Source organism: Aptenodytes forsteri, unplaced genomic scaffold (assembly GCF_000699145.1).
Source record: "Aptenodytes forsteri isolate BGI_AS27 unplaced genomic scaffold, ASM69914v1 Scaffold92, whole genome shotgun sequence".
In the NCBI taxonomy this organism is placed as follows: Eukaryota; Metazoa; Chordata; class Aves; order Sphenisciformes; family Spheniscidae; genus Aptenodytes; species Aptenodytes forsteri.
Window position 1 is genome coordinate 5,853,626 of NW_008794581.1, and position 25,783 is coordinate 5,879,408.

Below are 25,783 nucleotides of genomic sequence, written 5' to 3' on the forward strand. Positions count from 1 at the left end.
GGGGGTGTTGGGTTGACGGTTGGACTCGATGATCTTAGAGGTCTTTTCCAACCTCAATGATTCTATGGTTCTATGATCTTCCCATCTTTGTGTCAGTACAGAGGCCCAAAAGTATTCTGAATTTCATTACTTGTTGGAAGGAAGATTGGCTTCTGACTTACCAAAATACAGTGTTTAAGCAGGTAGCATAACACAGCTGCTTGTGACTGATGTAGTGTATTCCTTTGGAAGAACTTTTTGAGCTTTAGATGCAGAGATTAATTATTAAGGTCACCTGTATTGATATTTTAAAGAGCACAGTCCCACACAGCTTATTCTGCAACTCCAGGATCTGTTGATACATTGTCCTGTTAAGTCCTTTTAACTTGTCTTGACCTTTTAACATGTGCACAAGACCATTGAAAATAGTGACTTTTAAAACAACTGAGCTTGCTTAGCTGTGGTAAAATTTGACTACTTTGACAATTCTTTGCACTCGGGATTAACCTCTTGAGTGTCCTGCATGTGTGTTTCAATCTGCAATCGTTCTTCTTGCAGGGTTGCTCACTATAAAAAAAAACCCTTAATTGCAAGTGGAATAATGTGATGGAGTCAGTGTGTGTGTGTTTACCTACATATATCTATTATCTACATCACACTTCTGTTTCTGTACATATGCAGTAAGAATATTTTCTGGCATTCAGTTGCTAATCTAAGATAAAGGAAAGATCTTATGAAAATAAATTCATTTATTAGCGAAAGTATAAACAACTCTAAAACAAACTATTTCCAATATCAGTTAAGAAACACTGTTCTGTGTCAACGGAAGCAATGATCCTGGATTCTCTAGCTTTATAGGAGGTTAATAGCACAGGTATTTTGCAATCAGTAATCAAGCAGATAACCTAGCAAAGTTCTGAAATGTGAGGCAGAATATTACAGATCGGTGAGTAGAGGAACTATATGGGAAGGAAGGAGAGGTAGACATAAACTAATTAAAAAAGAAAACAGAATATGAGAGATAGCTGCTTACCTATTCTAGTGTATGTATTATATTACACCTGGTAAATATACACAACTATGATCCCTTACCAAACCATGGTTGAGAATTGAAGCTTTTGGAAATAAGAGGGGAGAAAAACTATATTGTTTGTATTGGGTGTGTATGTGGTGGGGAGCCTTTTTGGGTGGGAGCTGTAGTAGCACAGAGCTCAGATTTTCAATTTTTGATCAGTGCCTTTAAAATCTTTCTTCCATTTACAGGTTCCTCCTGAAGATACAGCTTCACCAAGAACTTCATTCAGCGTTCAAGGGCTCAGACCCTACACAGAGTATGTCTTTTCAATTCGTTGCATGAAGGAAGATGGAGTGGGCTACTGGAGTGACTGGAGTGAAGAGAAGACTGGGGTCACCACTGAAGATAGTAAGTAATATATGAAAGTAGGTCACTGATTTTCAAAATGTGTGAGTGCTCAGCAATTTGGCAGCCAGATGAAATTGTGTATCCTTGCTTGAGCTGTTTGATTATACATGCAACAAGACTCTACTGAGTTACTTTCTCTACTGACTGACTTGACCCATGCATTCCAAGGAACATTAGAATAGCTTCCCCTAAAGCCAGTCTAGAGGTGCTCCCTGAAAACAGCTAAAACAGGAGGTGGGGAAGAAAAGCTTTCTTCATAGAAAGTTATATTCTCAAAGTATTTTAGAAAAGATGTAGGCTTTCTGCTTGGGGTTTTTTTTGTTCTTAAGGTTATCCTCTGTAACAGAAGCTATTCTGCCTGTGTGAAAGTTGGGGGGTTTTTTGGTAGACAGACTGCCTTAGTTTATGAACAACTTGATGTTTAGGAGGCCGTTAGATAAAGTCATAGGTGAACAAGCATCAATAAGTGTGAAACAGAAGATTTTAGTTGCATAGGATACATAGACTTCTTCACAAACTTAGTAAAGCAATAATACAAAATAATGTGCATATGGGAAGTATAGCCTTTTATGCACCAAAGCATCTAAATAAAACCCTCTGGTTTACTCTTAACTTTTCCCAAGGTATTCTGCATGTACACCACGTTCATTCTTGTCAGAGTCACTTACAGCTGCCTCTGTGCTGTCTTGTACCCACTTGTTTACAATATTCTACGCGCAGTAATCAAGAGTCTTGCTGCTCATCACTGATACAGTTGTCACTGTGAGACCCGTAAGAGAGAGTGCCATCTATAAACCACTGACTTTAAGCAAGATTGAGTCTGTGTGTGTAATGGCTTTATTTTGGCTATATTTAATCACAAAAATCACCGTTTCCTTGAAATTTCCCTTCTTGATGACATAATCATTGGAGTTGTCATCTTGTAGATCTGGGCTTGTAAAATCCTGTCCCTCTGCAGTAGGGGCGAACACTGAATTGCTGCTACCATGATTTAATGAGGAAAACTTCTTAGCAGCATCAGCTCTTTGGGGTCAGTATTTGGATCATGTTTAGTCTTGCACAAAACGACTTTGCAAGCAGGATATATACAATTTCAAAGTATAAATAGATCACTAAAGATACACAAAAGATGGCAAACCACTAGGTTAAGCTTTAAGTTCACAGCCCTGGAAGAAAAACTGCTTAAGAGTCTCAGTCAAATGTCAGCCCTCACTGCTTTGTGGAACAAATCCTCAGCATTGCAAAGTTGCTGCCATGCACCAAATCTGTTCACACTACAACCAGCTCATCAACTTGGCTGGCCTTTCAGCTCCTTGTGATGCTCCAGTCAGCTGTTAATGACATTGTCTGTTTCCACTGAACTGTATGTTCTTCAGGTGTGCTACATTGCCCTGGACTCATTCATATTCCTGCAGGACGATGACACTGAGACTGTTACTGCACTCAGTGTCTTTGAAGATCTGTGTCCGCTGTATTCCACAGCATGTTTTTTAACTTCATTGATTGCTTCCAGTTGCACGTTGCTTGAAATGTACTGTGGCATTAAAGTAACTACAACTCACTGTTAACAAATTTAATATACTTCACAGATCATAGAAGTCATTGCAGTATTTCCCCACTAGAGAGGCTCTCCTGCAAGTTTGTTCTTAAGTACAGAGGCTGTGCCTTCTGCCACTGAGTTGTGCCAAAACGATTAGTTGAGTATGTTTTCTGTTACTGATTTTTTTATCTTGTTTGGCTGTTTTGCTTTGCAGCATTTCATGACTTAGCAATTGTTGCAGCAACTGTAAACTCGTACAAAATAAAGTTGCGGTAATTATTGGAACACTAACATTAAAATCATACCCATGCATTCGTTACAGTATGAAAAATCCTGTTCTCAAATAGTGGATTCTTACATTTTCCATTAACAGAACAAAAATACATGCAGTGTGTATACAAACACAACCTAGACCTACACGTTTGGCCCTTTCATTTGGCCCTTTAATTTGCTCTCCAAATAAAAGCCCCGGGCTTTGATGTATAACTTAGCTTTCTGTGGTCTGTTTTCCTTTTGTTATTCATCTGAATAGCCCACTTAAGCTGAACTGCGACTAATTTAACGTCTTCAATAGATGCTTGAGAGGTGCTAACTGGTATCTTCTTGAATCTGAACCTCTGTTGGTGTCAGAACACCCTACATGAGTGTCTTGCTTCTTGCTAAAATGAACTAACTTCAGTGTGCTGAGCTGTTGAGGAATACTGTGCCATTAGTTGTGATATACTGCAAATGTAAATACAGTCTGTTTTCTGCTGGTAGAACAGCATTTTAACAAATTGTTGTAGCTAGCCTTCCTAATGATAACAGGATAGCCACACTTTTTCTGCATTGCTTGCTAATCAGTTAGCATTCTTTCACATTGTAGCAATAAGTTGACAGTAAAATAATTTCCTATTCTGAGTTTGCTTACAGACAACTTCAGAGGTGTGGTCACCTCTTGCAAATGCCTAGATACACTTGCAAATTTATAGGATAGTGGGATACCTTAAGTTGGAAAGGAGCTCACGAGGTCTGTAGTTCCCTGATCCTTTTTCTAGCAAGTGTCAGGCTCAGACAAGGGACTTCAGGTTGCAATTTTGGCAAAAACTGTACCAAAATTTTATTCATCAGTTTTTACTGTACAGTTGCCTATTGCAAAGATTAAATCACACAAGCAGACACTGGACACTTATGTTACTTACACCATTATTATTACCCTCAATCAAACTATAAAACTGACATTTAGATATTGTGCTTTGTCTAAGACTGTTAGACCCATATCCCAGAAGATTCCACAGCTGCTTGCCTTCTCTATTCAAAAGACTTGGTGTTTGTCTCAATAGCAAGCTACCAAGATACAGGTGTATTTACTGCTACTATATTCAGGAAGGTATAATTCTATATTTCCATATGGTTTTATCCAAGTGTTATGTTTCCAGGTGTTAAGTACTGTAACTGTCAAGTGAAGTTTCAATGGAATCCTTAAATGCCTTGGCATTTGTGCCACGGCACAAATGTACAATCATGATGCTGAAGAGTAATGCAAGCATTCTGGCAATTTTGAAATCTTTTGGCAATTGTTTTACTACCTAATCCTTATCAGGAAACATCTACTTTGTACCTCCAAATAGTGACTGTAGCCAAGGGTCTTTATATCCAGCAGAGCAGGTTGCTGCATAGCTGTGTATACTACAATAACATGCATTGCGATTTCTCAGGATTCTAGAATCAGTAAATCACCCTCAAAGAGATTTGATTTTAAAAGCTTGTTTGGTTTCCTCCTGAATCATCAGTAGCAGCAGCACTGGGAATCACTTGCTGATTTCTGACTTCAAAGAGAATTAAACAATGTGGGGATTTTAAGTCTTGTTTTTCCAGGAACTTGGTTATTATCAGTTAGAAACTTTTCTGTTCCAATTCTAGGGTTGTGAGAAGTGAAACTACTTTAGCGTGGTCCTGTTTCCATTTCACTTCTACTTTGAAAGCCTGCAAGATTGGCTTTGTTTCTGGCCTATACTGATCCTATCCCATATGGAGCCAATGAATGGACCTTCTGATTGTGTGCTTGATACCCAGTAGGGAATCTATTCTTCTGTTTGACTACTACAAATACTTTGTGATATCTGTTTAGCTTCTAAGTCAGCCTGATTGGTCTCTTTTTTTTTTTTAAATGTTGCTTTAGCCTTTCCTGCTTGCACTCTTTCTGGTCTCCTTTCTGTAATATCCTATCTGTTCCTTAGTGCCTTCCAAGGCGCCCTCTTAGGCAGTCTATTTCAGTGCACGTCTTTAAACAGTTAAACCAATACAGGCTTCATTATCAAAACATCACTTTGTTCTTGGAGCTTAACTGCCCTGGATCAGAAATCCTTCCTTATTTATCCGAACTGAGTTCCCAGTAATGAGTTTTGATTGAATTCACATGTCATCTTATATTGGAGAAGTAAGAAGATTGTAGTATATACCCTGCTTATTTAAACGTGCTTTAGCTTCCTGCTTGCACTCTTTCTGGTCTCCTTTCTGTAATATCCTATCTGTTCCTTAGTGCCTTCCAAGGCGCCCTCTTAGGCAGTCTATTTCAGTGCACGTCTTTAAACAGTTAAACCAATACAGGCTTCATTATCAAAACATCACTTTGTTCTTGGAGCTTAACTGCCCTGGATCAGAAATCCTTCCTTATTTATCCGAACTGAGTTCCCAGTAATGAGTTTTGATTGAATTCACATGTCATCTTATATTGGAGAAGTAAGAAGATTGTAGTATATACCCTGCTTATTTAAACAAAATGGAATTTATGTGTACATAATGGCATTGCTTCAGCTCTATGCAAAATTTACTTTCTCTGGGGGAGACATTGTAAAATATTATTTCAATATTCTAGTCACTTTTCAACTCCTAATGACAGTATAGTTTCTTTTCTGTGGTTACTATCTCAACCTGAGCAATGAGGATTTCAAGACTGCCTACCTGTTTAGGCTGTGGTGCTGTTCTGCTGTGGTGACTGGCTTTGCAAAAATACTGCTATTAGTGGTTAAGTACCCATGTCTTATTTTAGCCTCAGAACAAAGGTGTTATAGTAGGAAATGAACATGAGGGAGGTCATGTTGCATTCATGATCTATATTAGGCAAGATGTACAATTGCTTCTGTTTCATGTGAATCAAATCAGGGTACTCAAATGAGATTAAGAGCGAGCTCCCTTTGCTGCAACTCCCAGTTCTCTTTCCCTCCTGATGTAAAGCATGAGAGACAAGATGCGCACTGTAGACTTGATACTGTTTTTTGGAGGTAAAACAGCCAAAAATTTGTAATTATTAATATAAAAAATGCAATAAAAACTCCCAGAGAAAATAAAGTCTAGCAAGATTATAAATGTAATTGCATTTTAAGATCATCTTTATTAGGGCTAAGACCCTCACAAAGGATTGGCCACTTTTTATTGCTTTATGCACTGTAATAAGTCGATTCATTCTACTTTGAAATTAAATTTGTAGTGGAGACACCACTTGAATTTTTTTACAGTACTGATGCCAGAAAGTATTGTACAAAAGTACTGTGGTTCTGTTACCCTTTTTAGCATAAAGGATATAGGAAACTTGGGGAATTCTGGCAGGAGAAATTTGTCTCCTTGTTAACTTTTCTGCACTTTCCTTTTTTAGGTGACTTGATATTGAGGGGTAGGGAGAGTGTTGCAGCTACAGACCATAGCAAGGTTTGCAGTATACAGATGTGCAGGGCTGTGCCTCTGGACACAGGCTGCATGGTGTAGGTTTGGTCATGCCTCACTCAGCACATTGTTGCAGATGCTCAGCATGGGGACTCTCAGTTATTTTGATACTGTATGCTTAGAGCAGAATTGGTGTTTTGCTCATCCCTTCAGGAAATCTTTCCATGCAGGTGTTCCACTTAATATATCAAGCATTATTTTCTTTGAGGAACTGAGGAAACACTCTTTGTATATGCTTTTATTTAAAAAAAAAAAAGAGGTAAGCATCTAATGATAGTCAAAGGATGAATTCAAACAGATTAAATAATATTTCTGCTATTAAGCACTGTTTCTTCCATCAGAACCATCTAAAGGACCACCCATATGGAGGATCATTGATGCATCTCGCTCACCAGCTTCCTGGACTGTGCATCTGATGTGGAAGGTAAAGCAACATGATAAACTGCAGGAATTGAGCATTCTTTTAAAAACGGAGTTTTTAAGTGGCAAAATTTACCTCAACAAACTTGAGTACGTAGCTGGGATAGTAGAGGTTTTATTGATATGAGAAGTGACTATAGTATTCTTATTATAATAATTAGTTATGAAATATTAAAAGTACAGATGTAAAGGCTATCAGTTAACTGACACACATCTGTGATCCAGTGTATACAGAATCCACTTTCAGACTCCTGACTTGCTGTCCTTAAGCAGTCTGTGGAATTGGAAACTTTCACCTGAACAAAGTAAACCTTCATGTTATGCCTTCTGCTGTATCCTAAAACTTTTGTAACACTGTTTGGACAGGGTTACTCAAGCTGCAAAATCCATTAAGCCTACAGACATTCCAGAGGCCAAACTTATTAAATACAGCACTGCACGTTTGCATGCAGTGGGTTGCTGTGTCTAGTTGGCTGATTAGTTCAAAGCTGAGAAAGTGAATGTAATTATAGTCAGTCCTCATCTCCTGCTTTCTTTTGGTCTGTGAACATTATCACATTTGATCTAGCTGTCTTTTTATTACTACTTTTTCCCTATTACTAGGTGGCTTGTGTGAAGTTACAAGTATATTGATATGGCATCACTTTCTGATGTAACTCATATGCCACATGGCACTTCTGACATTATTTAACTTAGAATTGGAAAACCGGTGCTACTTTACAGTTTCAACAATTTTCTCTAAGTTATCTGAAAACTAATAGTTACACAGAAATATAGTATTTTTCTGTGTTATCTAATAACACAGAAACAAGTATTTTTCCATGTCTAATAAAAGAAACTACTCGGGCTGTTTTGCATTCGGGTTCAACACAGCTTAAGATGTGAGATTCCTTTTATGTCAATGTGTTGTAAAGTCACATAAAATGCAGGTTTTATCAACACATGTTCTGCAATCTTTACAGAATAGCTTTTATTAAACTACTAGGTAGGATTGTGAGCCAAGAAAAAGAGGATTTAAACCAGAAAAAGTTCTGGAAGTTTCTGCATTACAGAAATGAATGCAGGTTATTTGTGCTTTCCTTAAATATGCAGCAATTTGATCTGCGTAACTTGTCTTGATCTCAGATTTTTAACCTTTATTGTCTTTGCATAGTTTAAGTCACATTTGTTCAGTATCGGTCTAATCAAAGGTGTGTTTTTAACAGGCATTGGAGCCATTTGAAGCCAATGGAGTAATCTTGCAGTATGAAGTGACTGTCAGGGCTAAATCATCTCTCTCCAGTCCACCAGAGAAATACAGTGTTAATACCACCAACCTTACATTAAAGCTGCCAAATGGAACTTACGAAGTGACTGTGATTGCCCGTAACAGAGTCGGGGCATCCCCTCCATCAGTTTTACTTATCCCAGCAAGTAATTCAAAAGGTTAGTGTCGTAGTAATGTCTCCTTCAAATGTGTCTGCATGGCTTTTGTTATAAGAAATCTTCAGTGTTGTAAAATGATACCTTTTACATGGACACATAATTAAGGTATTACTGAATGTATCTACAGTCTTATGCCTTATCATTATGCTACCATTAGTATACTAGGGAACATGTAGATTTATGTACTCACAGGTTCATTTGAAGCTATGTGTGCTATTTTGCTGTTCTTTTTCATCCTTAGAGCTACTGTGCACTATATTCCCTATTGTTTCTTTTCTTCGAATAGCAGGCATTTTTTTTGTTTTCTTTTTAAAAAAATGAAAGGGTTGAGGAAGCAAGCATCTTTTACTTCATGTATATACCATCTCACCATTTTTCTTCTGCTTTCTCATCTCCACCCAGCCCTCTTCTTCTCTTGTCCCAGTCTCATTCTCCCACATTTTCAGTCCCAGTCTCACTGTCCCACATTTTCAGTATCTTGCCTGGTTGCTTTGTCATCTGCTTCCACTGTTTCCCTACTGTTCACGTTCCTTTTTATTATGTTCCTTTTGCTGTGCAGCATTAGTAACTACAGGCTGGTTTCTCCTTACTTCCAGCCTCCTCTTAGACAATCCAAACACTACCAGGACAGGAAGCAAAAAATAAGTCTACAGACAGATGCTGCTTTTAGTGTAAACACCAAGGGAGAGCCACAAGTTCTAACACTATTAGATGAACTAATTAAGAGTGTTTCAAACAGTAGCATTGCAGCTGGGAGTACTTGGTAAGGTACATGAGTGTAAGGATTAGAATGGGAATTTAGAAGTGTCTCAAGGTTTGATTTCTCTCTGAAATAGACCCTTTCTCTTGAAAGAAACATAGTGTCTCTTTACTGTGCAGTAAGGCAACTTACTGTGTTTGAGAACAGAGAAGCTGAGTCTAATTTCCAGTTTTTAAATAGCCTAATACTGCTTATTTTGGATCTCTGATACAAAGATTCTGATAGAAGCTTCCAAATTTCAGAAAATGGCTTTTACATTTACTTAGGTTCTGACAAATTGTCACCGTTACGATAACCCAAAAGTATCCACATTGGACAAAATAGCTATTATTATGAATATCTAGTGGCAGAACTGTCAATATTTATCACTTTTCTGTTTTCTTCCTTTACAGCCCCTGTGAAGAATGTTAGAACGCTACCTAAAGATGGCAAGTTGTGGGTAGGGTGGACTGCTCCTAACAGTTATGTTCTTAAATATGTGATTGAATGGTGTCTAGTGTCCAACAGCTCAGACTGCGTCACAGAATGGCAGAACGAACCAGGAAATGTTCAAGGAACATACTTAAAAGGTATTTAGCTCATAAGTCTACAAATACTTCATAGAACACTCTAAAAACCTAGTAAGTATTCTCAAAGTGAGGAACATCCTCATGCTGACTAGAATTTTATTGTAGGACAGGAATCTGGGATAATGCTGAGGGCTTCTCATAGTTTATCATTAGTGTGGAAGTATATGTATATCTTTGTCACATATAAAACTGTATTTACTCTTGCATTTTGAAATTCATATTATGTAACAGCAAGGGTTTTATCTGCATTTTGTTTTCAGTCTTCTCGTTCTTGGAAACCAGTAGTGAGCAGGCTGTGTTCCTTCAAAATCAAATTCTCTGACCCCTCTTGCATTTCAAACAACAAAATTTGATCAGCTTTACAGTTCCTTTCAGATTATGATCAGTAGCTGAAATCAATAATTTTGGGGTTCAGTGCTGCAGACAGATAAAGGCTTCTTATTTAAAATAAATTAGAAAAAAACAGACTTCCATGAAGTCTGTTTATTAAATCTAACATTTGAATATGAACCATTATATTGTTCCTTTAGTTAATATTTTGGAGCAGTATATCAATGATCTCTAGGAAAAATAGTCAGTTGCATTAGATACAAGTGCATCTTAATAAAACAGCCAAAACCGAGAACCCTGTGTCTGAAGTAAATGAGAAGATGAGGAATTGGTGAATGAGAAGTAAATGAGAAATGGTGAGGAATTTGACTGCCTGTGAAACAACACATTTTAAATTCCTTTTATTAGGTGATATAAAGCCGTTCAAGTGTTACTTGATAACTGTGTACCCTCTATATGCTGATGGTCAGGGAAGTGGACAGTCTGTGAAGGCTTATCTTCAGCAGGATCGTAAGTACAAAACAGTCATCTTGGAGCACATAAACTGATTTTCTTGACTAAAAATAATGAGACCTTTGCTTTAGTGTGGATGATGTAATGAAAAATGGCCCTACATTTGAGGGTCATCTGACATAATTGATCTTGTCCCTTCTATTAACATCCGTTCTGCTTATTTACAGTATGTAGGAGTTAAACAGGTGTCTGTGGCTGACTGTCCCTTTTTCCAACCTTTATCAGATAATTTGGTATGAGTTTGTTATTTTATTGGTGTAGTATTTTATAGTATTTATAGTATTTTATTTTAAATTTCAAGTATGAAGCCAAGACTAATGAACTTCAGTTGAAGATTTTGTGTGATCTGCTGATTACTGTTTTTCATGTTTTTTTTCCTGGAGGTTTCTCTTTTAAAACATCTATGGAGTTGCTATCTTGTCTGAAAATAATGCTTTGCAGATGAGTTAGTCCAGCTATTCCATTGAAATTTTTATGCAGTAGCAATTCAGTGCTCATTAATACACTGGTTCTGTGGATGCGAGGATGCCCAACAGAAACTAATCTTCATCTCCTATTACAGGTCCTTCAAAAGGACCAACTGTTCAGACAAAAAAAGTAGGAAAAGCTGAAGCTGTTTTGACATGGAACCATCTCACAGTGGATGAACAAAATGGGTTTATCAGAAGTTACACCATATTTTACAAAACTATCGATGGAAATGAAACAGGTAACAGAAAGCAGGGAAGTGCTTTGTGGCATTGAAGTATTCCATCTGTCGCCTTCCTAATACATGTTCCTGAAAAACAAGATACAGAATTGAGTGTGGCTGACAGTCTGTTCTGATGACACAAAGCTGATGTCTGAAGGATAGCTCTCCTCCATACTGAACAGAAAAGTCCCAATAAAGAATTCAGAACATTCAGTGTGTGTATAACAGGGCACTGAGTTTAGTTTCTGAAAGCTGATTTGCAGGTATTGTGCCCCCATCTTCCTATCTAAATACAGGATGAGAGAATGGTGTAGCAAGATGAAGCTAGACCATTCAAGAAGTACAGGAGTTGACTGCATTTAAGTATGAAAAAGCCTTAAAAAAAAAAAAAGGGGGTGGGGTGGATTTTTTAATCCTCCTGGAGCTCTAGATCAATATTAGTGATGTAAAACATCTTGTTTGAAGTGCATTTTAGTTCTCAGTAGTGTGTATGACCTGCAGGCATAAGACAGGAGCTAGTGCTATCAAAAGCTTTTCTTTTTTAGATTTGCTTAAATTGTAAGGGCCAATTACTTATGCCTACCCTACTTCTCTTTATTTCTAGTTAACCATGTTTTTTTCTAGTTAGTAACTAGCTATTTCTAGTAAGCCATGTATTCTGCTTATTAGACCTTTAAGCCTCAACTTTACTGCTAGCTTAGTTTGTAGCTACATTCTGGGGGGAAAAAAACACAGGAAATTAACACAAAAATACCATCAAGAAAGAGACTAAATTCAAACACTTGAACAGAAACAAACGAATCTCAGCATTTCTTGTACAAGTTTGTAGTCTTTCTGTGTCTGTTGTAGTTTTAGTAGAATGCATGGCTGTATGGAAAATATCTTGTGCATCTGAAGACATGATGTCCTAATGCTACTGTGTTTGTGGAGATCTAATAAAATGTATAGAAAACTAGCATAATTTTTTTCCTCTCTTTAGCTGTGACAGTGGATCCTTCCAAGACAGAGTATACCCTTTCGTCTCTAACCAGTGACACACTGTATACTGTGCGGATGATGGCATACACAGATGAAGGAGGCAGGAGTGGTCCTGATTTTACATTTACTACACAAAAATTTGGTAAGGAAGAGTGGCATAATTAGTAGAAGTGAGAAGTAATGTTGCAACAGTATAGCAAGGCTCTGTGCAAGATCTGATAGGAGGGGAAGGTGATTTTATTTAAAGAAAAAAGTTTCAGTTGCAGTCACTCACAAGGTGCATGGTATCCATACTATCTATCTAGTACCCAGTCACAAAGAGGTAGTTTAGTCAGGATTTCTTCTGATTGTACAGAGGACAAACTATCCTCTGCAGGTCTCCTGGATAGCTCTTTTATGTTGGCAAACGTGCTGGTTTTGGATGTGTTTTGTGTATACTTTAGGTTATAGCATTCTTTTGCCCCAACTTTGTGTGAGTCATTAGGATTTACTCAGTACCCTTGTCTTCTCTTCTGGTGTCTGATGGCTCCTACCCTGGTCTTAGAGTCCAGAGTCATTGTTTTAATCTGAAGGTAGGTTGGCCTTTATTATCATGTGGGTGTCCTGAGAAGCTGCAAAGGTGTGCTGGGATCTTGATCTGCTAATCTATGTGCCAGTCAGCACATACTATTCTTGCAGCCCTTCCTCAGGTTCCTCATTCTCATTCATACCACTATTAAAGTTTGCTCCAGTTCTCTACAGAGACTCATTTTGAAGAGTTAAATTTATTGTATGTTCAGCTTTAGAGAGTGGTTCCTATTTGTAATGGTAAGAGCAACAACATAAACTGAACTTAGTTGTGGAAAGCACTTCTTTAGATTTAGCAGGCTTTTGTATTTTTTTCTGTATAGTGTTGCTCTTCCCTAAGCATTCTGTTAGGTTTACTTAAGAGTGTGTATAACATTGGAAGGAATACATAACAATAATGCAACCTTAAGTGTTTGCAGGCAGAGAATATTTTCATGTACAGAATAAACTGATGGATGACTAGTGACTTTGCTTGCATTACTTATTTGACCATGATGTTATGGCAGCCAGTAGGCCACTGAAACACCTGGACCACAGATGAATTCACATAGATGTTACTGTCATATCTGCCCAAACTGTAACTTTACTTGCTTCATCAGTATTACAGCTTCTAGAGCAACCTGTGTTTTTTGTTGATGCAAGGCATTGGATTGTTGGGACAGAGCTCTTCACGTTTTCACCAACAGGCTCTTTTCATATGGTGAAAAGGTTCTTCTGAAGGTGAAGCTTAAGACTGAGCGCTGTGGGTGTATTCAGTTTCAGATTTTTTCCCTGTCCCTTTGGGAATATATGCCACTGCTGAGTTGCTTAAATGCCAAAGTGGGCTGTAACTGCTTCTCTTCGTTTTCTTCAGGGAAGGGGGAAATTGAAGCCATAGTTGTACCTGTGTGTCTAGCGTTCCTGTTGATTGTGCTCCTTGGAGTTTTGTTTTGCTTCAACAAACGTGACTTGTAAGTATAAATGAAGTCTTTCTCTTATGCTTCTGATATTTCTGGGCATAACAGAGAGATGGCAATAATTCAATACAAACAAGTAAATATTCTACAGTTAGAAAAAGAAGGTAAAACACACATACATTGATTGGTGATAAACATTTCCTTGACAAATCAGGGCCTCTTCTGATACTGATTTCTTACTGTTAACGATGGCACACAAACTAAATGTTCCATGACTCAATCCTGCAAGGAAATTCCTGCTTTTCTTGCTAGAGTTGGTCAGGATTAGGTTTGTTAAGTTTCTATCAGGATATACAGTCTGTGTTGTTTTCTTAGTCATCATATCAGAGTGGAATGATGGTCCCTAGTTTGTGAAGCACAGAAGATCTGTTTGCTGGCTGTATTTTAGCTATCTAATGAGTGTTAGCAAACTTTTAAGCTTTACAGCCAAAAAAATTACACAGACATCTTATTTATCTGCCTTGCATAACCTCAGTCAAACTCTGTGCCTATTTACTATCTGCTGGGAAACATCCTGCCTCCTCCTGCTCCCTCTACCCCAGAGCTCTTGTCTGTGGCTTTAGCTGAGAGCTTATTGCTGAAGAGTTTTCCCTGGCAAGGAGTAGCACCTCTCCCATGTCCCCAGTCAACTATCTTTTCTTTCTAGTTAAAGACAGCATTTTGTGCCCTTTTCCTTCTGACCTCCCTGCTGCTCCTAAAATCAGTTCTTAATGGGTATCAGTTGAAAAGCCCATCTTGCAATGTTCTTCAAAAGTTCTACACAGGATCTGTTGTTGGAACCTGTTTATAAAGAGCAGGATAGATGCATCAGTTTCAAAGTTAGTTTGGGGGTGATTTGTCTACAAAAACTTCTATTGTTAAGTAACAGTTACTACATTCTTAAACATAAGAGGTCAGAGTTAGAAAAGACCAAGTTTTTCTTCAGATATTTTCACTTCATTTAGCTGTGCAGTTGGCTTAGATTTTGACACCTGTGATATTCATAGTCATCTTAAAGAAGCAACAGTGTATTTTTATACTGATGTGCATCATAGACTTTACCTAAATAATTGCTCTATAGATTCTAGAGTGCTATAAATTTGAAAATCCCTCACTAACCATTACTGTTTGTTGGTTTGCCTTATGTTGGATGGCTACATTTAATGTGTGGAGGAGTTACAAGTGCAGTGCTGTGTTTTGCTAAGTAGTACAGCTTCCTACAAAAATGTGAAGAAGTGCAGGAAGCACTCCTATTTGGAAACAAATACTCTTGCAAAATTGCTGTGTAAGGGAGTGGTGTCCTGGCTTATGTAGTACCTGCTATCAACATAGGAATTTGGGGAGTGCATCTTGTAATTTTACTCTGTTTTTAATCCTTTACAGAATTAAAAAGCATATCTGGCCTATTGTCCCTGATCCATCCAAGAGTAACATTGCTCAGTGGTCTCCTCAAGTTCCAGCTAAGGTAATACTCATGTTTCTGCATCCTGTATCTTCCTAGTCCACAAGGTTTCAAATAAACTAACCAGTGGGAGTCTTCTGTCTTCTAGCACACATGGATTTCAAGGGAAAAAAACCTGGATGTTAAGTTTAATGACATTGTGATACGATATGGTTAGACTTTATTGCATCAGTAGATTCAGCATTAGAAATATATGGCCCTTAGCACAAGTTGACAGCATCGAGCAGGCTTTAACATTGTGAATTATATTCAGTTTACTAGTTGGAAGAGTCATGAATGAGAGAGAGCGCTTTAAGAGTTCCTCATGGATGAGGAGATGGCAGCAAAATTTATGCGCCATGTGGGGTGAATGACATAGCCACAGTTTATTGAACAGAATTTGCTAACTTCTATGAAGAAGTGCTGTGATGTTGAATACATTATTGGAAGTAATGTATGTATGGCCTCAATATAGAATGTTCCTGTGCTGCACAGCAAATGGTTCTATGTTTACAGCTCTTAAGAATAATTAAAATTAGAGGAAAGCTTGCACACCCACTATGGTTTTAGCTTTGTTTCCAATACAAAGTCTTAATTATGCAGCTATTCTATGTCCTTCATTTTGTAACAGGTACTTAGGAGATATTGCCAGACTTAGTGAGGAGAAAACTTATATGAAGAAACTCGAAACAATTACAGAATAAAAATTCAGATATTTAATGGGGTTTTTGATTTTTAACATAAACTTCCTCTTAGGCAACATCCATCTCTTTCTTTCAGCATAACTTTAGTTCCAAAGATCAGATGTACCCAGAAGGCAGCTTTACAGATGTAAGCGTCGTAGAAATAGAAGCTGATGACAAGAAGTCTTTTTCAGAACAAGATTTAAAACCCTTTGATTTGCTTAAAAAGGAGAAAAGTACTTCAGAAGGGCACAGCAGTGGTATTGGAGGATCCTCGTGCATGTCTTCTCCTAGGCAGAGCGTCTCTGACAGCGATGAAGGTGAAGCTACACAAAACACTTCAAGCACTGTACAGTATTCAACTGTAGTACTTAATGGCTACAGAGACCAAACACCTGTACAAGTCTTTTCAAGGTCTGAGTCGACTCAGCCACTGCTAGATTCAGAAGAGAGGTCAGAGGATCATGCTGGAGGAGGTGACAGTGCAACACAGAGGCAGCAGTATTTCAAACGAAATGGTGGTCAGGATGAAACCAACGCAGACAGGCCATGCTTTGAAAGAACAAAGCAAATTACTCCTGCTAATGAGGGGGATCTTGTTGGATTTGCACAACTGCAGATCTCAGGTCAGAGTTCACAGCTGTTGGGCATTGAGCTGGAAAAAAATACCCAGGAAGCTGCTCTAGCAGATGTTTTACAGACAAGTACTGAAGGACAAACTGTGAGACCTGAAACAGTGGAGGGAAGTCCACTGTCAGTTGATGAAATGCCAAAAAGTTACCTCCCGCAGACTGTGAGACAAGGGGGCTACATGCCTCAGTGAGAGAAGAGACTGGCTCTGTTTAGGCCTTCCTTAGTGCCTGTTCACACTTTCTCCTGTGTTTCTGATAAATTAAGCTAGGTTTTTTATCTGAATGCAGATAGAAATACTGAAATTAAGTGAAGAGTAATTTGACAAAGTACAGTAAGGACTGTGTTTTTGTGGAAAACTTGCAGTCCAGACCTACTGGAGACTTACTTTTATGCACTACATAAAATCTTATGTCTGGATAGCTGAACAAGCCTTTGTGCTACCTTGGGTTTTTTGTCTTGTCATACCAGATCTACACATGACTGAAAATGGCAAGTTTCAGTTAATCACATCAGCCAATAGACCTAGAAGAAATACTTCAATTTGTAACAGTGTACAAGCCTAAAAAGCCAGCTTTAGTTGCCTGGAGCATCTTTGTGCAGAAGTAAGACTGAAGCTTAGTATTCTAACATGAAAGAATACTTGTGTCATATACTTTTCAGTAGCTTGATTGACTTTCTGAATTTTGACTTGGCTCAGTGTCTCAGTTTCCAGCTTACCAGACGTGCAAATCATGTTCATCCCTGTTGAAAAATTATAAAAAATAAATAGAACTTGCTATGGTGTGCAAATAAGAAAACACCATGATTGCTTGACTCTGAGCTACTATAGTAATTGATACTCTGCCTACATTTAGATATGTGTGCACATGAGCTATATAATGATTTGGCCTAAAAATGTACCTTGCAACTTGACGCACAGCAATTCAGTCTCATGTTCAAAAGTTTAAAAATACAGATGAAAACACAGATTAACAGTTATTTAAAGGTTTTGTACCCAAATCACTGTCTGATTATACCCTACCTCTCTGGTCATATAAATTGCCTTTGTTTAATAAGTGCACCTTTGCTGTATACAGCTTGAGAGACAAGTAACAAGCTGTAAGTTTTTACTGTTTTTCTAACTGCTCAGGAGAAAGGGAATGTGACCTTCTTCCTGATTGACTACAATAAGTGTGCTGTAACCTCACTGCTAATGCTGCAGGACCTCCTTGAAACTGAAAGCAGCAAAAAACAAAGCATTGAAGTCATTGAAGCTCTCAGAAGCAAAACCAAAACTTTATACCCTGAATTTGAATGTTACTGGTAGTATAGGCTATAGTATATGTTACTATAGGCTGTATCTATTAGCAATCGTGAGCCACAAATAACACTTACGTGGTTGTTAAAATTCCTCACTTTTCTCTTATGTCTCACTTTTCCCCTGTTCGTACAGTTTGCATTTTATTGAAGAAGATACATTTCTTGGAGACTGTCTCTACCAATGTTTAAAGAAAAGTGAAATTAATTAAAATCAACCCCTTCTCTGATGATAATTAGAAATTTTATGGCACTCTTGTAGATTTTTTTTTTTAACCTTAACTTAGTCTAGTCAGCTTTCTAACCTGACACTAATAAAACCTTAATTCAAAACACTATATGCTGTGTTGTGAGAATAAAACAATGGTTTTATTTCTCCTTCAGCAAAAGAATGTATTTAAGACCACCTGAAACCTTTTGTGCTGTGACCTCTGGTGCTGCTGTTCTGCAAAGCACTTGCTAAAGGCCCTGGAAAGGCAGGTGTCAGTATCATTTCAACTTCCCTTGTCCTTGTATGCCAGCTTGCATGAAAGGACAGGTATACATATAAATGTTCACATGTGCCTTCTGTTACAAAGAAATTCAATGTTTGAATAAATTCGTAAGATTACCTCTTGAAGTCTGGACTATTTAAAACAGAGTGCAGAATCTTTAACATTTCAGTATTCCACAGTTCCTTTCTCCCAACAGTATTTTTTGTATCTGGGCACTTTTTTAAACTAAAAGGCTATGCTGCAGCTTACTAGAACTACATGTTTCTTCAAACTAGTCCCTTTCCCTTTCTCCCCCCTCCACCTCAGCACCTTCAAACTCCCTCCCAGAGGGCAAGGGCATAATGAAAACTATGCTGTCATAAGACAGCAGAGACTGTCTTTCATTTTTTCGGAGGTTGAAGGAGCATTCCTTTGTCAGAACACCTTCCTCTTGGAAAATAATAGCAGTTACTTTACTGGGGGATCAGTTGTCTTCTCTATGCAAACTTCATAGTGACTGTAGTAACCACGAGTAAAAGGGAAAGTCTGACAAAACTAACAAGTGTGCGTGCTTGTTAGAACTGCCCTGCAGCCATGTGCGTCTAATCCACCTCCTGCTCATCTCTGAAATACTGTGGGCCACAACCTAGCTACTTAGTCTGAGCATTGCTTCGAAGGCCTGGATGTTTTTAAAGCCATGCTGATGATTTATTTCTTTTATTTATTGTTTTTTGTGATCTAGTGATACTAACTTTTGGTAGCATATGTCATATTTGAGGGACATCTTCAGTTATTCCTGAAGTTGCTATTTGCCTTTCTGTTATGTAAAGGGAAGGCATTTTGTTCTCAGTTGCTGTTAATCATGGACCATTTCCAATGTTAAATAAACAGCATCAAGAGATTCTCATTTTCAAAGGTCTGTGCTAACAAGAGTTCTGGCCTGTCACTTCTGGCATTGCTCTTTCTTTGTTGCTTATGGGCCAGTGGTAATAAACTCTCAGAATTGTACAGCAGTGTGTCCTAGAAAGAATTCTGTCTGGCTGGCAGAGTTATATTCTATCTTTCAGGCTTGTACATTTCTCTAGGGCTAAAATACTAAAGACTAGGCAGGAGATACTGGTGGGTGAACAGCTTGTAGAAGCCACAATATGTGTAACTAACAGGTTTACAGCTTGTTCGTAAACCTATGTGCCAAATATTATATCATGCAGTGTTCAGGTTTAACTTGATTTTGTACTTTGGATCATAACAATCTAATTGTATCAAACAGTCGCATACAGGTTTTTAGAGTGTCTGTGATGTAATTATAGCAATCCACTGAAATTCTCTGAACTTGGCCCTAACATAGTAATTAAAGAAAAAGCCTTCCCCCTCCCCCAATAACTATGGTGCACTTTACAAAATAAAGGCATTATTAAAATAAAATCACACTTCAGTATTGACACTTTCATGTCCATCTTGATTTCCTGGACTGGAACTTTTCAGGTAGGGGTGGGAGAATAGTTGTAAAGACCTTGTTACTTTAGTGGCAGGGAAGGGAGGCTAGTAGAAATACAAAATATTTTTCCTGTATTAGCAAGTTTGAAACATCTCTTAAGTGCAGGCTGGCTAACTGTTCCTCTGTTGACAAGAAAAGTGAATATATTTCTCTCTCTAGTTCTGTTATGGTGGTTCCGTTAGAACAGGAGGTTGTTGGGGTTGTTTCCTGGCTGTGTTGGCTTGCTTTCAGGGCAGTAAGTCTGGGAATATCCTCTCCCACTGTAGTGAAAGTCTTGGGATTACGTTTTATACACCCTACTGTAGTAAACTAAACTGCCTGTAAACCTTAACCTGGCAGTGCAAAGCAGAACAGGAGGGTTGGGGTTGTTTCCTGGCTGTGTTGGCTTGCTTTCAGGGCAGTAAGTCTGGGAATATCCTCTCCCACTGTAGTGAAAGTCTTGGGATTACGTTTTATACACCCTACTGTAGTAAACTAAACTGCCTGTAAACCTTAACCTGGCAGTGCAAAGCACAGCAGAGCAAAATTTTTTCTAAATTTCGTTCTGGAGTGTTTGGGACAAGCATGTGCCTATCTGTGCTACAGGAGCCTAGCAAAATGCTAATTATCAGGACTGGAAAAAACTTTGGCCTTGGGAAGAGGAGGGAGTTTGCATGCAAGGGCTGAGTCCTGTTCTTGGGCACTGATGAAGCCCCATGGCCTCGGGTGGGGTTCGCAGCTTCAGCTTTGACTGTAAATCATGAGCACTGCCAGATGGTTAAAACTTACATTAGTGTGCCCGATATGTGGGAATAACCATGCTGATTTAACTTCAGTAATTGAACTTGTTTAATTAGTGCCAGGTCTTGAATATCCAAGATCTCATCAATACATGCTGCTATGGTATTGACTTCACAGTGGGATCTGCAACTCCGAAGACTCTCAAATTGTTAATAGTCAGCCCTGCTCCAAGACATACACATTTTAAATTGTAATTTATGTGCATTAAATGAGACTAAATATACTAGTTTATTTTCCCTGAGACAGTTGTAATTGAGATTAACTCTTATTTGTATACATTCCTTTAACTATGTTAAAAAGTTCTCTTGACTGATGGATTGTAAAACTTCATTAATCCCTGTAACCTCTTGCCTGTTTGCTAGGATGTATACATACAGCCATTTTAAATTCCAAGAGTTTCTTTTAATGTTATTTGGAAGCAGTTTATAACAAAAATATTGAGTCTCTTGTCATGAAACAGCCATTTGGGAATTAGAGCCAACCCCCCAGTCTTCAAGTTTGGCTCTTGATCCAGAAAGCTGTGGTAAAGCGGAGGTGTAAGTGCAAAAGTCTGGAGAAGGGTAGAATCAAGTATCTTGCATTGGATTCACAAATATGCATTTCTCTTACTTAAAAGTGAAAGGATTAGTTAAAAAAAAAATTAAGCTAAAACGTGTATGTGTGTTTGCTTTTACTGTTGTTTCTTTTGTAGCACTTGTGCAGTCTGAGCCATTCCTAAAAATGAAAGCAGTGCTGACTTAATACACAAGGATGCATTTTTAAGGCCACATCTTTTTGTATCTGTTTTGATACAAACAGATTTAAAATTAATGACTAAGGACCAGATCTCAACAATTGTCTACTTCCCCCCCTCTTAACTCTAGTGCAGAGAGAGGGTGGGCAGTAAGTATCTCCCAGAATGCAGCCTTAGCCAGTACTTGCGTTTATTTGCAAAGACAACCTTAAAGGGGATATATGCAATAAAGTCACTGATACTCTGCAGAAGCACACTTCTGTAACAATGGATGAAAAACACATATGGCACAACTGTCAGACGGCTGGAAAGCTCCACATCCTCCTGCTCAGACTGAAGCGTCTCTGGCACCCCGCACCAGCTGTTCTCCAGTGATGGCAGGCGCAGCAGATGAGCATTCTCCGTGGTGTTGAAACTGGTAACACCTATCGCTTTTCTTCATATCAAAGCACATTCGTTAATGGATCCAGTCAACTTACTGTGTTTTTTAACACACCAGTCTTGTTTACAGTGTCACATGTAGCCCGACACTCTGATACAGCGATGGATTGTCTAGGAACCACGTGCTTTTATTTGGGATTAAGGAGTCTGTGGTCAAGGTTACTGGTCACCAAATGTTGCTGTGCTGATACATGCATCTAGTTAAGCCGAGGTGTGGGACACAGGGACAGACGTACTAACAAGGAAAGTGCCTTGATGCTGGATTGGATGGCTAGTGAATGTAAACATTAAGTCAAATTTTACTATGTACTTAAAGTAGGGCTGATAAAGCTACTGGTAGTTTGAATGCCAGCTTTAAAGGGCTTGCATACTCTGGCCAGAGGTTAAACTTGTAAATTGCTGCATAAGCTGTCACTATATGGAAATGTGTTTTAATACTAGTACACTTATGTTCATTCTTTTGCAAGCTGCATGTTTATTGTCATATAAACTCTGCTTTCTACAATTTACTTTATGGTCAGTTTTGAATGTCCTCTTTGTTACCCAACTGAGCCTGAATGTTGCATTTGTCTAATACATAATACACGAAAAGAAAACAAAATGCCATACTTACCTTGCGTGCTGGAGTCAGTGTTTTGTAAGGCTGACTTAAGTAGTAACCACAGGAGAAGAGTCTGGGCACTACCTAACAGGCAAGAAATGGAGAGGCATTCCCAGAGAGAGACATGATCATGGTGTGCCAGGACAAAGGGCTACCTAGTTGGGTATATTGGGCAAGTTCAGCAGCAGGTGAATGCTCTTTAGTCCTCCCTTTGTAATTGCTCCTGTAAATAGGTGTCAGCTGTGGCTGGCTGACCTTGGTGGTGAGGCAGGTCACTGTCCCAGGGGCCCGGCTCTGTTCCCGTTGCTGGCCATGGGTGTGTACGTACGTTCTGCGCTCCGGTGTCTCGCTAGGGAGGGGGTGGCTGTGTCTCCCTGCGGCTTGTGCTCTGAAGAGGTAGGACTGGCACTCCAGGCAGGCGTGTTTAGGTCTGTTGAAAATGGGAAGAAGAGTGTCCAAAAATCCCGTTCTAAGGAACACTATGGGAGTGAGGAGCAGGGTATAATGCTGTCTACTCACACAGACTCATTTCCAAGAAAGGAGTCACAGACCTGGCTATGTCTGACATTGCCCTCAGTCTCACCTGGGTTTGGTTCTTTTGTTTCTAATGGGTGAAGGACCCTCACAGGCCTTTAGTGAACTTACATCTCACTCCTGAAAAAGCACAGTTGGATCTTCAAAGGATGGTCACATCCGCAAAAGGCTTCAAGGGCGGCACCTGAGGAAAGACAGCTTCCCCTTCCTGGCGAAAGTTCTGATTTGTGTAGGCAGACTCAGACCCACGTAAAACTGAGGGGGGCAGGAGGGGGATGGGGGTGTTAAATTATGTGACACCTCCAGCACCAAAAATCATTTCTGTCACTGCCACAGAAGAGCCATCCCAGACACGTCATGCCAGTTAGCACTTTGGTGTTAAATTAGGTGCAAATATAACACTAGACTCCTTTTCCAAAATGTTAGTTCACTGCACAGTAGTTCGCTTACCACTTTTTCACATAAGGCCCCTGAAGTTTCTACAGGAGCATGGGGTCTTTGCGTGTCCTCCTCACCCGAGCTCCTAGCTGCTGAGCATCAGCCCATTTGTGCTTCACAACTGCAGGGCGAAGCACATGCAGAAGAGGAGGCAGCAGCTTTGTCTTTATAGTCTGCCTCGCTGCTGGCAGAGCAAGATTGCTTCCCGTAACTGTTAAAATAAACAAAGGAAATAAGTCTGGACAATGAATGACGGGAATGCTCTGCTTTCCACAGGAAACACATACTTGCACAGTGTACACATCAGAATACCAGAAGCCACCAGGTTCCTGGGAACAGCTCTCCATCCCCGTGGCTGGGGGCCAGCAGAGCCCACAGAGGAGCTGGGGACGTGCCTAACCGCGTGCTAGCCCTGGGGCAGCCCAGGTTTGTCCAGCCAGGTCAGGCACTGGGCAGCAACACGGCACAACAGCCTCAGAACAAGGGAGAGATGCACAGGAGCCCTGTCAGTCCTGCACACCTCAGGGCGATGTGTTTGGAAGGCTGCTGGGAGATTACAGCTTTGTTTTGACCACTGATAATCACGGTAACATTGAACCTCCCTGCAAAAGCATCTTACCTGTATTTTGTGGACATTTATGCTGTTCATGGGAGAGCGATCCAGTGCCTTCCTGACTTCCCGGTGGTCTCCAACTACCACAAAATAACTAGGAGAGCCAAAAATATCCCTCCCACCCCCCACAAATAGCTAGGAAATTCCTGGCTCAGAGCACAAGTGACCCAAGCAGGAGGTACAAGATGAAATTCAGAGGGAGTAATCTGACTCCAGGCTCGCCTGCAAACATGGAAACACACTGTGCACTGGTGTGCTAGGCATCACACTGGCTTTGCTTTTACGATAACGCTTAAGTCACATTGCAGGCATGGGCACTGAGCTGGGTCAGGGGCCAGCGACAGGTTTCAGTGAGGGGACAGCTCTGCAGGAGCCATCTACCTGTATCCATGAGCACTCAGCTGGTCCTCTGCAACTGCTGTGGCACAGCCTGTTATCCTGAGTGCACAATGTCATGCAGCAGGTTCTGGGCACCAAAATCCTTCAGAAAATGCTCTTCAGGGCTGCAAGTGCCTGGGGCACTCGTTACCTCCAGCATGCAGCTAAGCAGCAGACCTATGCCAGCAAAGCTAACTGGGACCAGTGAGTGAGCACCCTGGTGCTGGGGCTGTGGGCAGGAGCCTGGGCATCATTGGGGGACCCAGAGCACTACAGATCCGCTGCTCTCAGCAGCGCAGCATGGCCCCACTCCTGGCCTTCCAGGTGCGTTTCTGGGAGGTCCTGGGCAGCCCAGCCTGGCCCCAGCACCCCAGGGCCCGTTCAGCCCACCGGGGCCATGCCAGGAGATGGCAGCAGCATGTCGCCTGTAACAGCCGGACAGGTTGACTGCTCCAGCCCCGGCTCCTACTCGCAGCCAAAGCACTCATGTATTTTTTTAATATTTCTTTTCTGACGGTTTAGCTATGTCCCCTTGGCTTCTCTCCTGCCTCTCCTTTCGTCGGCAAAAGCTCTGACCCTTGTTTTGTGCTTCCATCACCCATGATTCTGAGTGGGACATTAAATCCAGACCCTTGGGCAGGCTCAGTGCCTGCGTGCTGCCAGGCAGGTCAGCGTCCCAGTGCCCTCTGGCACACGTTCATGTGGATCAGGGCTGCACAATAGCTGGTCCACACAAAACAGGCCCAGATTACTGGCTCCTTGTCCCTGTGGACCGACTAACATGCTGGGCTTTGCTAATAGGAAGCCCGTTTCATGCATTGCTACAGGCTGAATCACTGCACCATCCAGATAAGTAGTCACCACTGACCCTCATTTGTTACCAATATACATTCCCATGCACTATGGGAACAAACACTCTTGAAGACCATTTCTGGACCAGACCTGTGGCAGCAACTCTTCCTGCTTGAACGGATGCAGCTTTTTCCCCTGTTTTGAGGAGATTCAGCACTGGAGACAGAACATGTGTGGCTGTATGTGCACCAAAGAGCCATGGGGACCACCCCACCATGCACACGGTCTCTCACCACCACCGCTGCGGGACTCGGTTATGGGCAAGGCAAGGGTGCTATTTTGGTACTAATATTTGGTACAAATTTTCCTAGGTGGGGGTACTATAATAACCTTTAAAACATATTCCGACTGCCATTTATCACGTATTACGTGAAGCTTACCCTGTGTTGAGTCAGAAACGCCTGAAGAGGCTGCCTCCTTCCGTTCCCATCTTCCTCTCCCAGACACAGAATCATAGAATAGAATCATAGAATCATTGAGGTTGGAAAAGACCTCTAAGATCATCGAGTCCAACCGTCAACCCAACACCACCATGCCCACTAAACCATGTCCCTAAG

General features: G+C 40.1%; 1 protein-coding gene across 1 annotated transcript in view; it reads left to right on the plus strand.

The window, feature by feature from the left end:
- The window catches only part of IL6ST (interleukin 6 signal transducer), a 26,164-nt gene extending 7,671 nt beyond the window's left edge, over positions 1-18,493 (plus strand). Inside the window, exons 6-15 of the mRNA XM_009272520.1 lie at positions 1,243-1,402; positions 6,986-7,068; positions 8,270-8,489; positions 9,642-9,818; positions 10,557-10,658; positions 11,224-11,370; positions 12,332-12,472; positions 13,751-13,847; positions 15,216-15,297; positions 16,054-18,493. Of these exons, the coding sequence (XP_009270795.1) occupies positions 1,243-1,402; positions 6,986-7,068; positions 8,270-8,489; positions 9,642-9,818; positions 10,557-10,658; positions 11,224-11,370; positions 12,332-12,472; positions 13,751-13,847; positions 15,216-15,297; positions 16,054-16,779 (1,935 nt within the window). The 3' untranslated portion in view covers positions 16,780-18,493. The remainder of the gene's footprint in view (positions 1-1,242; positions 1,403-6,985; positions 7,069-8,269; positions 8,490-9,641; positions 9,819-10,556; positions 10,659-11,223; positions 11,371-12,331; positions 12,473-13,750; positions 13,848-15,215; positions 15,298-16,053) is intronic.
- Positions 18,494-25,783: the final 7,290 nt, after the last annotated feature.